At 41.3% G+C, this 14,427-nt stretch overlaps 1 protein-coding gene across 3 annotated transcripts in view; it reads left to right on the forward strand.

Annotated features, from left to right (window-relative positions):
- Positions 1-14,427, forward strand: part of TTBK1 (tau tubulin kinase 1) — a 131,554-nt gene that overhangs the window by 11,081 nt on the left and 106,046 nt on the right. The window contains exons 1-2 of one of the 3 annotated variants that reach the window (XM_077336839.1): positions 8,570-9,042; positions 9,196-9,357. In XM_077336839.1, coding sequence (XP_077192954.1) covers positions 8,920-9,042; positions 9,196-9,357 — 285 coding nt within the window. In that variant the 5' untranslated portion in view covers positions 8,570-8,919. Of the gene's footprint in view, positions 1-8,569; positions 9,043-9,195; positions 9,358-14,427 lie in introns of those variants that run through there. The other 2 variants (XM_077336854.1, XM_077336848.1) reach the window with 2 other exon arrangements.

Genomic DNA, 14,427 nt, shown 5'->3' on the forward strand with positions numbered 1-14,427 from the left:
CGTACAGGGTGTCTGTTGTGGGGAGAGGAAAGGGAAGGCAACTGTACGCCGCTTTGAGCCTCCTTCGGGTAGAGAAAAGCGGCATATAAGAACCAACTCTTCTTCTACTGTAAGGAGCTGAGGATCAGAGAGATGAGTCAGCAACACTGAATAGGTCATTGCATGTTGTTATTAAATTTCAGTTATATATTTTTCCTGCACAAAGAGCTCCAAACATGATGCCACCTTTTCAGCAGACAGCCTCAGCATCTGGAGCAATAAATGTAGCTTTGGAAAATAGGTCACTAATGGTCACTGTTATGGATACTCTGACGTGGATGGCCCAGGCTAGCCCAATCTCTCTAGAACTTGTAGTATTTGGAAGGGAGACCTCCATGGAGTACCAGGATCATGATGAGGAGGCAAACAATGGCAAACCACCTCTGAATGTCTCTTGCCTTTAAAAGCTCTGCAGGGTTGCCATACACCAGCTGTGACCTGACAACACTTTTCATATCCATGCTGCTATGGGCAGCATACTCTGTAGCCCTCCCAGCCATTCTGTTTTTTGCAGGTACCATGGCTGTTAGGTGTTGTCTAGCACAAGAGGCCTTGGGAAACACATTTAAGTTGATGTTAATGTTTCAGGTGAAATTTGATGTTGCTCATTGGGAGCCTGTTTCTCCTGACAACGTGGACAGCTCAGCTTTAAACATAATATGGACAGAGATCTCAAAATATGAACAATTGCTCAAATTCTGAATAGCTGGTGACCCAGCATCCTAAAGAGAGCATAGTTAGAGGAAACTTGGAAGAATTTGCAATTATTCTATATAATTTCCTTTGAATGTCTGGTAAATATGTGTGCTCTTTGAGAAAAGTAAGCATGTCTGAAAGACACATTTGATCTGTTTATTGTGTGTCTCAAAACATCCTTTCTGCTGTGGAATGCAATCTGAAGGCAGTTTGGCATTACAGAATGGATTAATTTATTCCCGAAGGTAAGATTTTGAGACTGGAAAGACAATCTTTCCTAGTGACTTTCTTGCCCATATGAGAGTCCAGAGCTAGACCATTGTATACTGCCCTGAAATGGCTGGGCCTAGAGAGGTGATCTTATAAATCAATTATAAATAAATAAAAATAAATAAAAGATCTGTCTCAAAGTCTGATGGGGATGAATTCTTAATGACACATTCCAGCTTTCTAGAGATCATCAGTATACTCCAGATCTGTTATCTTTACATTTGGCTTTCCCGGAAACTGGTTCCTGTGAAATATCAGTAAAGCACTTCTAAGGGGAACTCTTTCTGTTGCAGACCAATGAGAAGCAGACATCCCAGTGGAGAGGAGGTCATATTGCAGAGGTGGGGACTGCAGCTGTCACTTACTTGCAATTTTTTCCAAATATATTTGTAGATAGAAGTAAATTCAATAGTTTGCCGCTGTCCTTCCTCTCCTGCTGTTGATGCATAAAATTATTAACTCTGGAGTTTCTGCTGTTGCAAGCATTCTCATTCTCACTGATACATAAAATATTTCAGTATTAAACTTTTTTCTGTCTCCTTTTGTGCCACGTTAATTGTATTTGCCTTTGAGGTGTTTTACTAAATTGTTCAGCCTTGTAGTTAGTTTAATAGATTACAGAAGTCAGAAAAAGTAGCAGAAGAGGGGGCAGGCAGCTAGCATGGTGCCAGGTACTATTGTTTAAACTGGGAATTTATTTCTGAATATACCTGTAATATACAATGAGACTCTATCTGGCTATTAGGGAAAGTGTTTGACTTGGAAAGGGTAGGTATGGTTTCTAATCCTAATTTAATCTGAGTCTCATTGAGTGATTGTGGTCCAGTCTCTGGCATTCAGGCCACTGAAGGTGGTCATGAGGAAAACTGGGGATATCTGAGGTAATATACAATAACAGTCCCTGTTGTTATCAGGTGCTTTTCTTGATAGTGTCCCACTGCATAGCAATTTTTTCTCCTGAGAAAGCTTAGTGGGTGTGTGTCTTCATTTGCTTCTGATTTTACTTACTCCATGTTCATTTCCCTGTGCCATTCTGCCCTGGGATAGAAATGATTTTTTATCTATGCGTTTTAGATACATGTATAAAAATAGAGCCTCAGCTTCAGTTCTCTTCAGGACTTTGTTTTGTGTCCCTTTCCTTTATAAGGAGAAATCTATGCTTTCAAAATACATTCAGCATATTGGGGGTTCTCAAGTGACTCTACAGCTAAGTGAATTATCTTTTAAGTATTTTTTTTGTGTTATCTTTTAAGTTTTTCTTTTTAAAAAAACCAAACAACACTTTAATTTTCTTGCTAATGTGAAGGTCTTCATGTAGGACGGGAAGGTGATAAACTAGAGGGGCGTGTGATTTCCAACAACTTGAATAAACATTGCTTGTTCTAATTCATAGGCTTCCTGAGGTGAGGATGTGTCCTGGAAAAAACTGGGATATTGCAGTTCTTCAGCATTGAGCATAAAACACTTAAGTGTTTTCCTGGAACTTTAGTAAGATGGTGAGAGCCAGACTAAGATAGATTTGTTCTGCTGAATGGAGATGATGGGGCATTTTGGAAAAAATTGGGGACATGACTTTTTATGTTTTGGCTGTGTTTGAGCAAATGCTATTGCAGCAAACCTGAGCAGAGAGAGATTTAACATACAAAAGGACTGCAAATTATTGCAGATTCCATGTTTAAAACTTTTTATTCTATGAGATTTCATAAAATTGCTAAAACTGCCATGGGGGGGAATACATGTTTCCAAACAAAAGTCCCCCCATTAATTGCTCCATGTATATAATCATGTGGTTTCTACAGTGCTCCTCAAAGGATGTATATTATTTTGTGATTTGAGAGAACCTTAGTAATTATGTACCAATCAAGGGCTGTAACTGGTCTTTGTTTAGCTCTCCTCTGTATAGGGAAACATCAGTTGATTGCTGTACTGAAAATAATTCTCTCCTAGAGGCCTTTTATCTAAGCTTTTTCCCTGCTGCTTGTTCCAGCCAATTGCCTGTTTTTAATTTAATTCTGTTGTGTATAGATTTCCAGGTTGGGTCACAAGGACGCAACTCTTATTGATAGGCAGCACTTGTCTTGGCTTTCTCATAAATCTAACATATAAACAAGATAGGATTACTAACACGCATTCCTGTTTGGCTGGGCCTAATATATGAGCTGATACCAGGTAGGGAAATAGTTCTGAGGATCACTTCAATTCAATCAGGAAGCAAGAAAGTGAAAAAGCTAACATGGCCCTGAAGCTTCCTTGGAATATGCCCTAAACTGGGTGTAAAATTTAAATGAGTTTGAGGGTCAAATTCCATGCCTGTTTCTCCTCCCCATCCCAAATTTAATTTGACCTTGAGTTGATTAATTTCACTATGTGAAAGCCTAGCTCCTGATGCCACCTCCACCCAACCCCCCCCCCCCCATTGCAAGTGTTTAATTTAATTTAGAGTGCAAAAGAGGCAGGGAAATTATGCAAAAGATGGAGACTAGGAAGACTAGGAAGTCATTATTCAGCTCCTCTTCCCAGTGCTTGCCAGCCTGTCTTCCTCCCCTCAGACTATCCAATTTGTTTGCTTACAATTCAAATGGCAGACTAGAATTAGGACCCTTGAAATGGGTAAGTCCTCAGTCATACTATTTGTCACTGCTGACTTGGGATACTTTGAAAACATGCTTAAATAGCATGTAAACAAACAGAAACCAGGAAACCAGTGAATGAGCTTTGTTGAGAGCAGGGATATAGTTGGCTGCAATTGTTTTTGCAGTATGCTTGCCATTCTGCATTGCAAATGTAAAAAGGGAGGAGGAATTGTGCTATGCAAACCTGGAGTAGCTATTGGCAACTCAATGCCTTTGCCTTTTTATGGGTGTTGGCTTCCTGCCTCTGAAAATGATTGAATTATATGCCGGCCAGTAAAGCAGCTATACTGGAGACTCCAGAGAATATGAGAAGGGTGTTATATTTGATTTAGGGATGCTATTAGGAGCTCGTAGAATTTTGCTGTTTCTCAAATTTTTACACTGCCATCCCAGGGCTTGTTTCTCTTTGCTGTTAGGGCCAGCTGACAGAGACCTTTCCTGGGCTTCCCCCCCACCCCCACTCTGTGCTCAAGTTCTCAGATGACTTGAGTGTACCCTCAGCAAACGATGTGGGGTAAGTTGGTTGCCAAAAACATAGATCTATTGTATGAGTGTGAAGTTGATTGTTTTGATTTTCTCATACAGGTCATAAAGCACACACATTGATGATTGCTTGTGGCACTCAGTTCCTAGGACATTCAGTCAGTGTAAAAATAACAAACCCCCCAAAACCAACCCCAAAACTGTCCTCTTATTTAACCTGTTTCTGTTATCCTACTTGCCCTTTTTGTCCCTGAGAAGCAGATTGGAATGCAACTTGTTTGATTCCATGTATCTTGTTGCTGGAAGAAAAAATTGCCCTAAGGGCCTTTTTAACACGGTTAGTTTGAGGTAGCATATAAATACATCTTGTTTTATTAGTGACGCTGTCCACTAAAAATGACTACTTTATATAATATAATACAATTTTATAAACTCTTTAGTTCTTTGGTGCTCACAGATGTTAGAACAACATACTTGCTGTATCTGGTTGACCACCCATCAAGTGATAGAGCAATGTGTCTTCAGTGTACATACCCTTGGACCAACTGTGCGAGGGGGCTTCAACAGATGTTGAATAAAATTGGGGAGAGAATCACACCCTGCAGCACTCCATATAGGAGTGGACAGCAGCGCAACTGCTCTTCCCTGATGGCCACAATCTGTCCCTGACTTTGGAGGAAGGAGATAAGCCACAGTAAGGCTGATCCCCTTATCCCCAAGGCAGCAAGCTAGAAGCTCATGATTGACAGTGTGAAAAACTGCAGTAAGATCTAATAGCACCAACAGCACTGCCTTGATCCAGCTGCCTCTGAAGGGCGACCGGTGTCATTTTTACCCCATAACCAGGTCAGAAGCTGGACTGGAATGGGTCCAAGACTGATGTTTCCTCTAGGAGTGCTTGTAGTTGATCCGCAGTCACCTGTTAAACTACCTTGCCCAGAAATGGCAAATGCAAGACTGGGCAGTAGTTGGCAGTCCCGTGAATCAAGCAATGGTTTCTTCAGCAGGGGCCACACCACTGTTTCCCTTAGACCCTCCAGAAACGTCCCTGAAAATGGACAAATATACAATATTTGGGAGGGGCTTCCTGATCGTCTTGTTGCCACCTTAAGCCACAAGTGACAGGGATCTAAGGGGAAAGTGGTCTATCTTACTGAAGCCAGCTTCCTGAAGCAGTCAAAGACCACCCACAGAAGGGCCTCCAGCTCTACTGTATCAACAGTTGGAGGGAGGTCATGGTGCAGCACCAAGATTTATCCATGAGAAAAGCTCACAAATTCTTCACAGCTAAGTGCCAGAAGAAGGGGACGACAGAGAATGAGGTGGCTGGATGGAGTCACTGAAGCAGTAGGTGCAAGCTTAAATGGACTCCGGGGAATGGTAGAGGACAGGAAGGCCTGGAGGATCATTGTCCATGGGGTCGCGATGGGTCGGACACGACTTCGCACATAACAACAACAACAAAGTGCCAGTTATGAGTAATTTGAATGCCCTTCATCCAAGGCTGTAAGAAACCAAATGATTTTAAATAACTAAGCCAGGTGTGAGCTAGTGAACACAATGAAAACCACAAAATATTCTCTTTTTGTAGCTTTCATTGCCATCTCATAGACCCTCATAAACATCCTGTAAGGTGTTCTTGATGCTTTAGTGCACGTCTTCCTCCAAACTCACTCTAGACGTCTCATGCTTCTTTTCATGTAGGGCTAGAATGCTGGCCCAGAAGATCCCTACTTGACTTCTGAGGCCTAGCATGCTGTTAAAGGTGGGACAACTGGGCAGCTATGACAGACTCAGGAAGCCTCAGGAAGCAAGGATTTGCATCAGATTATAATATAACTATATGTCAGGTATGGTCGCTAGCCAATGACTGGCAGCTAGTGGAAGTCTGGGAGGGTGGGGAAATGGTGGGGGCATCATAATGTGGTATGATGTCACTTCCAGGAAGTGGCATCACACATGTCTAAAGATTGCTGGGAACTCTCGTGATAAAACCATAGAGTTCCTGGTAATTCCTAGAGAGACTGGACTTTACTTCTGATCCCCCCCTGGAAGTGATGTCATCCTGTTTCTGACAACACTTTTCCACACTCCTGCTGGTTGTCAGCCATGTCAAGCCTAGCAACCCTATATATCACTATTGCACTAATGATTATTTTTTCTAAATGTTTGCCTGACAGTGGCAATGGACAGCTGTGGTTGTCAGTGGAAGGTCTCTCACTGAGACCTGGCAACCCTGTCTGAGTCTCTATCCCCAGAATTATATTTTTAAGCAAGCCTCTTTCCTTGTTGTGGAAATATACCTTTTCTTGTATGATTCTGCAACATTAGGAACTAGAGACTTAATTTTTGAACAAAATGAAAACTGGGAATTCAGAAAACAGACTGCAAGAATGTTATAATTATATTCGCTTACCAAGTTTTTAAAAAGTTGAAAAAATCTTCAGTGGTATGGGGGTAGGGAATGACTGCTGCATTATATATTAAAATGTATAAAATAGATATTAAAGCTTTAAACAATGCTAAAACCGTATGTGTAACAAGGTCCTGTTGGGTCATGGGAGTCAAGGATATATGAATAAAAGTTGTCCATAACTAAATGGAAAGTTTCAGTTGTGTTCATGATATGAGCTCGCTGGATTGCAGCCTGTTGCTTCAATCTAGTAACTGCTTATGAGTCCTGGAACTCAAGTCTTTGCACTTCTGCGTCCTCTTTATCCACTTGACAGGTTCCCCATATCAACTGAGAGACCACATCTGAACATGCAAAGATTGCATGCACAGATGGATGCCTTCATTTAAGTGAATGAGATATTTCACGTCAAAGAACCTATGGATTTCTGGGTGATGCATTTAAGTACAGATTGTTCTTCCATGTGGTTCTGATATTATCTTTCTTGCCAAAGCCCTTCCATATAGGGGGTCCAGTCTGTACTAGCCAGTGTCTTCAGGAGATAGTAATTATTTCAATGCAGTTAATAACTTCCATGAATGTTGGTGGTCGTATAGTGGAGAGAAAAAGTATTAAATGAGACATTTAGTTTTAAGCTGTTTGATCCTGCTTTATTGCAGGAAATGTGATCAAGCGATCCCTTTACATCTTTTTAGAGTTTGACAGTTCTTCAGATTTGTCACCTGTTTAAAGGTCATGCATCATTTTAGACACTGAAAAATGCAGTAGTATTGCCTGTGGATTACTTTTGGAGAGGCAGAAGTTATGAGTGTGTTACAGTTAAAAGCTAAGCAGTAAACAGAAAAAGCACCAAAGGTCAAAAGGTTAAAATGACTTCACTGATAAAATTATTGTGGAGGAATTAAAGAGGCAGGGATCAACATTATTATTCCTTGAAGACAGTTTCAGTGGGTAGCTGCACTGGTTGGTAAGCAAAACGGCTCTATTTTCCAGCAGCACCTTAGAGATCTACAAGATTTCCAGGTTATGATCTTTTGAGAGTCAAAGACCCCTTAATCAGATCTGACAAAGAGAGCTTTGACTCTCAAAAGCTTATAATTATTCATATCCACCAAAATCTTGTACTAAAATTCTAAATGCACTCAATCTCCTGTGATAGTTATTAATCCCCATCTCCAGGATTTTGGTGTCTTGTATATATTTCTACTGATTTGGTGCCTGATTAAATAGATATTAGTTTTGAGGCTAGAAAGTATGGTAGTTGTGCTTAGTTTGAATGAGTTAAAATACACCTGTGTCACCTTTCTCTTAATGTGGATTCCAAGGCAAGATATACTTCCTAGGGAAGACAGCAGAATGATTAGCAAATTAATCCCCCTTCTTCCCATTTAATACAAGATGGCAACAAAGTCCTATTTATGATCATAGTTTGCTTATATCCCACCTTTGTTCCATCACAGAACTCATGGTATACATAGAGCATCCAGGATGATCTAGGCACTTAAAAGAGCCAGATGTATTTCAGCAGCATTGCTTCATCAGTCTTCCAACCATACTTTAGTAACCTATCTAACAAAGGAATAGACCATCCTTTCTCAACTTTTTTACTGTTGAGAAACCCCTGAAACATTCTTCATATATCACCCAATAAATGGTCATATTACCCGGGAAACCCTTCCAGGGCCCTCAAGAAACCCCAGGGTTTCACAAAACCATGGTTAAGACAGCCTGGAATAGACAGATGATGATTCCTTGAGAGACAGTCAATTAAATGGTAATTTGAAAATTGAGAGGAAGGTTATTCGAGTTCTTTGGCAAGACAATTTCTGTTATTTGACCTGATACATGAGCATATGGGTTAAGAGATGGTTGCTGTGAAGAAAGGTATAAGGCATAAAAACACAGGTACTTGGAAGCAAGTTCTGTTGAAATAAATCAAAATTGCAGCCTTTCTGCATTTTTATAACTAGTGGTAGAGCCATTTATCTCAAAGAGGACATGTAGACCGATTAGTGACACCATTCTGAATCTATTCTTTTTTTTCTGCTTGGCTGTTTCACAGAAGAAGCTCTTTTAAAATCCTGGCACCCAAAAGAGCATTCTGGCCCCACATGGATGCTTACTGTGTAGTCTCTGGCAGACCTTGGTGAGCTGAGTGTTGGAAGTGGTTATTTGGAGAAAGAGTTGTTACTTGAAAGCAAGATCATTTACTCTCTTGATATAGTGATGGCTTATGCAGCATCCTTGTTGCCACTCTGGTACTCAAGCAATATCCAAGAAGCTGGCTTCGGCTGGTCTTTTTTGCTGCTGGCTTCCAGGTCCCCCCCAGCACTGAAAAACCCTGCATGATATAAGCCAGGGACTTGTCGCCAATGTTATGTTTGTATGCTGCTGACTGACAGCATGGTTGCTTCTGCTGGTTTTTGCATGAAGACAGCTGACAACTTTGTAAAGAGGGCAGTAGCTTGGGCCAGCAAGGCTTATTGCAGACTGCATTCTGCCTCCAAGGTGAGTTTGCAATTTTCAGCACTACTTTCTTCCTGTGGGCCTAAACTGTATTTGATTCTTCAGAGCAATCTGCCTGTGATGACCTGCATTAATTGTGTGTGTGTGTATGTTTTCCCCCTCCCCTTTTGTGTGTTTTCCCCATTCTTCTTCTAGATAAATGGCTCATTTAAATTGGGAGCTGCTACTAAAATATTCTCTGGTTGGCAAATGCAGTGCCTAGCAGCTGCCATAAAGGACGAACCAAACATGAGCGGGGGAGGGGAACAGGTCGACATTCTGCCGGCCAACTACGTGGTGAAGGACCGTTGGAAAGTGGTGAGTACATCTCTCTCTCTCTCTCTCTCTCTCTCTCTGGCCTAGGTAATGTCATATCCTTCAACTTTTCTTTCTATCCATGTAGAATTCTGATTTTTTTTTTTAGAACTTCCATAAGTAAGCATATCCTCTGATTAAGGTGACCAGATTGTCCCACTTTTGGAGGGACATCTGGGGGCAAATGGCAAATTGTACTTATATTGAAATATATATTATATATAACAATACTATTTTTGCGTTCTATGCGTTCTATGAAAATTTCTCTTGCTCCATATAGACCAAATTTTTAATCAAGAATCTCCCCGGCAATGGTGTCCCGCTTTACCAATGTTAAAATCTGGTCACCTTACCTCTGATGGTACTTGGAGAATGTGGAGTTCAAGTTATTGACAGTTGTGAAGACTAAGTAAGATACTTTAAAATGTAGTTTGCTCTGCATAGAGTTGCCTCTGACTGTTAAAAGTTTCAGCTGCTGAAGAGTAGGACAACCTGGCTGGGATGGGTGGACACAGCAAGAAGAATACAGGATTAGGATTCTAGCCATTTCTGTCTTTGGGAGCACATTTCAAGGTACAGACTCATAAAAGATGTCAGGTCTTTGATGTCTTGAGCATAATATAATTGAAGAGACATTCTTTTCTCTGTATCCCATCATACCAGGCTGATAGAGATTTTTGATGGGGATTCTATAATTCTGAAATGTAGTTGAAACTTTATTTGTATGTAGTTATTTATGGAACCTTAGCAGGAGTACCTTTTAGTAACATTATAGTCAGCCCTTAACACATACTGTTTCTTTTCCATATTTTAGAAGAGCAGTTATTCCCAAATAATTAATAATTAAAGTAGTTATTCAAATAGAAATAGAATCTAATATGTTACATGCTATGGACCCCACACTTCCAGGGCCCCCCCATGGTGCCTCCCACATATAGATCCTCCCCCCTTTTCCGTCAATCTTTTATGGTGTGAGGATTGCAGCATCAAAATGCCAGGGCAGGAAGGAAGTTGGCTGCATTGCACAGGTGCAGCCCTAAGAAGGTGGAGACAAGCGACGCAGCAGGAATGGAGAGTGTGCCTACATGTACAGGATCCTTGCGCTGCAGCCTGCTTTGTCCTCCTCCATCCAGCTTCGGTCCCCTTCTCACTCACTGCGCCTCACCACCACCACTGCTCTTTCCTCTGTGCCTTCACTGCCTTCCCCCTCCTGCATGACTGCAAACGAAGTAGCAGCAGCTGAGTGGGAGGTCCCCTCTTCCTTCTCTCCTTCCAACACACTCTTGACAAGAGGCTTTTTAAAAAAGTAGGCTGATAGAAATCTTTAAGGACACTTGGAGTGACACCCCTTTCCACTGTGGAGGGGCCATCCACCTCCAGTCTGCCTGCTCTGTTAGCAGTTGTACTCTGCTAGAGCCCTGTGAATCCTTAAACTAACTCTGGTGCTGCGGGCCTCGCAAATCCTTAAACTGCATCGGTCTGCATTGATTAAATACCTCAGTTTGTATAGACAGAATTTCCCCTGTGTTTTATGATGCTGTGAGAGGAAGCTGAAAAGAGGGCCCCACTACCAGGCTGAAAAGAAGCCTTTGTTTCTCACAGCCCATTTAGTTGAAGCTCTTTGTCTTTCTGAATAATGCTAACAGCAACATACATAGGCCAAATGCCAGACCATGTGTAGAAAAGGCACAGGACTCTAACGGCAGGAGAAATAAACTGAACCTCCTTCAATGAAGAAGAGAAATAAGCACCAGAGAAATAAGCACCAGCAAAGTATAATCTGGAGAACCAAATCTGATTCCTCACTTCTTCACATGAAACTTGCTGGGTGATCCTGGGTCAGTCACAATTTATTTATTTGTTTGTTTGTTTATTAATTATCTTTATATACTGCCCTCCCCGAGGGCTCAGGGCGGTTTACAGAAAACAGGAAAAGATACAGATAACATATGGTAACAGGTGATAACAGTAATAACATTATAACAATAATAACTTAACAAGATCATAACAATAACATTATAAAATAGAAATTCTCTCAGAACTCTCTCAGCCTCAACTTCCTCACAAGATGATTGTTGTGGGGAGGGGTTGTAAGCTGCTTTGAGACTCCTTAGGGTAGAGAAAAGCCCGGTATAAAACCTACACTTCTTGTTTGCCTCTTCTCTACTTCTCCACTTTATTTTTGGGTCCTGTTAGCCCTTGTGTCTTATCTTGCTAGGGCCATTTTTATTCACACTCTGTTTAGATTTGCAATATCACTTGCTGTGCCACATTTACCACATCTTCCACCAGAATAGAGATGAGAGAAACATTGCAACTGGAGAAAAGTTGAGCTAGCTACTCTTTATTAAAATGGGGGGCAATATTATACAAGTCTCAGTTATTGCATGTATTGGGTAATTTTTGAGATTTACCTAGAGAAAGGCAATTGGTAGTTGTTTTGTGTTTCTTTCTGTGTTCTCTGTGTTGCTTTAGAATATGTGGACTGTAGTTGAGGTGGTCAGCTGCTGATGTGGTTTTAATGTATGCAGCGTTCTGAAATATTTGGCCCTCATCTGGCAAAATAAGCTCCTGTTGTATTCATCCATCCAGTGGCAGATTAAATTAAAATGCTATTTTTGGAGACAAAACCTGAATTCTCTGAGTACAGGGTCCTTGCTGATTGAAATAGGGCATGTCTGTTGAAGTAGAGTAGAAGTGGAGTAGAAAAGAAAAAAGGAAAGAGTAATATGCATATGGTGTCCTAAAAGTAGACCTTGTGCAGGGATTGTTTTTGCTCCCAAATAGAAGACAGGTTCTGGGTGAAGTGAACAGAGGCTGCTGGTGACATCAAAATATCTAGATGAGATTTTTGCTTTGTATGTTTTTGCTCTGCTCCAGCTCCTCAATGCACAAATCAGGTCTCCTTTGATTCCAGGAAGTTGGGATGGTGAAGACCAAATGGTATTCCTGTTGTTTACTGTAAAACTGTTCTTGTTTCTGGTTTTCTGCAGACTTTGGTCAGAATAGACTTGTATACAATCTCAGCACAGATTGCAACTATTGCAAAAAGCAAAGAGAAGCTAACTTAAAGATGATGTGCCTTTAAGGTATTTGGTTATATGTACTGCTGGGTATTTAAGATACATGGGCCTTTTTCTCTTGTCCACTCCTGTTACCCTAGTTGGATTTCAGCAGTGAATCCATGTAATAGTAATTCATTGTTTGATTGTAATTCATTGTTTGATTGTTTGACGTTGTCCTGTCTAGAAATCTGCAGAAAGAGGAAAATAGAGGAAAGATTTGTGAGAAGGAAGCAGTTCATGGGATAGAGTTCTAATGTAACTTCCCAATACTTGGGGCAAATGTGTTCTTTTTCTGACCAGTTTTTCTAGCAGCTGGGAGCAATAAAAGAGAACTACCCTCTGGAGCAATATCAAGACCAGTGAACCAGATAAAACCAGATTCAGCTCTCTTTGGGTGAACCATGCAGGAGCATACAGGAATCCCAGTGGATGTCTCCATCACATGAGAGATTGTGTTTCTTTGCATAGAACATGCAAAGTATAGCTTGATGAACCTTTTCTGAAGGAGAGTAGGAGCAGTACAGTGGAAGGGAGAGAAGCTTTAACCTTTCTGATGCTGCCTTTTTCACCTGCTCTTAGTGACAACTTAACCCCTCCCCTCCCCCCATGTATATTTGCCTGTCACAAGAGTTTTAAAACTCTGCTTGATGGGTGATTGAGAGCAGAGAGACAGCAGGCCAGGGAAAGGTCTAAGTGCCATTTGTTTGAAAGACCCTCTTTGGAAGCAAGCTTTCCTTCCTCTAAGAGGATAATTGGGCTACCATTAGATGTATTTGCATGCCAGCTTGGCCCTTTGTTTGTGTCAGGAGTCATTAAGCTGACAACAGTAAATCCAGCTATGCTTTCCTAGTATTTCTGTGCTGCTGTCTCATATCTGAGGCAAGCCTCAGAATTAAAGAATTAAAATGAAGCACCAGCACCTGCACCAGATGGTTGCTGAACAGGTGATTTTGCTTAAAGTGAGATTGATAGTCCAGATAGAAGGATACCTTCTGGGAAATGAAGCCTGATGTACAATTAGGGCATAAAATGGTAGTATGAGTGTTTACGTGGACTGTGGTAATTGTACCATGCTTTCAAAAATGACTTTGAAATAGCAATGACTATAGTACAGTGTTTGCAATTTCAGAACATTTTAATAAGCCTAATGTACATGGCCGTCCCAAGGTTTCCAGTGATACAACCTGCCACAGGTACTGTTGTTCTCAGTCTTGTGTTTCTGTCCTACTATACTAATTATGCCAATGTAGCAATGTAGCATCACTATTTTCTACTGGAAGTGGTGCTTATTCTTTAAAGAAACAAATTTTAATATACAAAAGGAGTGAGAATGCATTATTTTGCCTATTCTTATGCTGTCCCCCCCCCCCATTTGCGGGTAAAGAGAGAGGCCGAGGCTCCTAATATTTCCAGGTTTCTTGGTCAGGCTCTGCGGATTTCATTTTTACTGTTTTTCTCTGTCTGGTTACTTCTCTGCAGTCTGTGTCTCTGCGTCTCAAGCATGTCTGCCCCTCTTAAGCATTGCTCCTTGCTCTCAAGATTGGGCTGCCTTTCTTCTTCCCACAATCCCCCCCAAACCTCCATACCAGAGGAGAGTCTGCTGACAGAGAAGGGAAAAGACTAGAACCATTTGATCACTTTGAAGCTGATGGTCAATGCCTACCTTCTAGCCTGTCACTTTGATTGCATTCAGTGGCTTTACTGCCACATTCCTCAGCTTAGGTTTGAGAAAGGAGGGAGGGAGATGTCTCTGCCCCCAACTGGACTCTTCACAAGGGCAGCTTAACTCCTGAACATTTACAGTGTGTGAACCCAATATTCACAAAGCAAAATAATAAAACACACACACACTATACCTGGGGTGTAGTGTCATTTCACCACTCAGGCAGTTAGGGCCCACATTTTTTTCCCCCTGTTGCTCATATGATGATGTCATCCGTTCAGTCTTGTCCGACCCTTGGCGATTCTATAGAAAAGTCTTCACTATGTGCTCCTGTCTCTTACTGCT

The sequence above is a fragment of the Paroedura picta genome, chromosome 1 (assembly GCF_049243985.1).
Source record: "Paroedura picta isolate Pp20150507F chromosome 1, Ppicta_v3.0, whole genome shotgun sequence".
NCBI lineage: Eukaryota > Metazoa > Chordata > Lepidosauria > Squamata > Gekkonidae > Paroedura > Paroedura picta.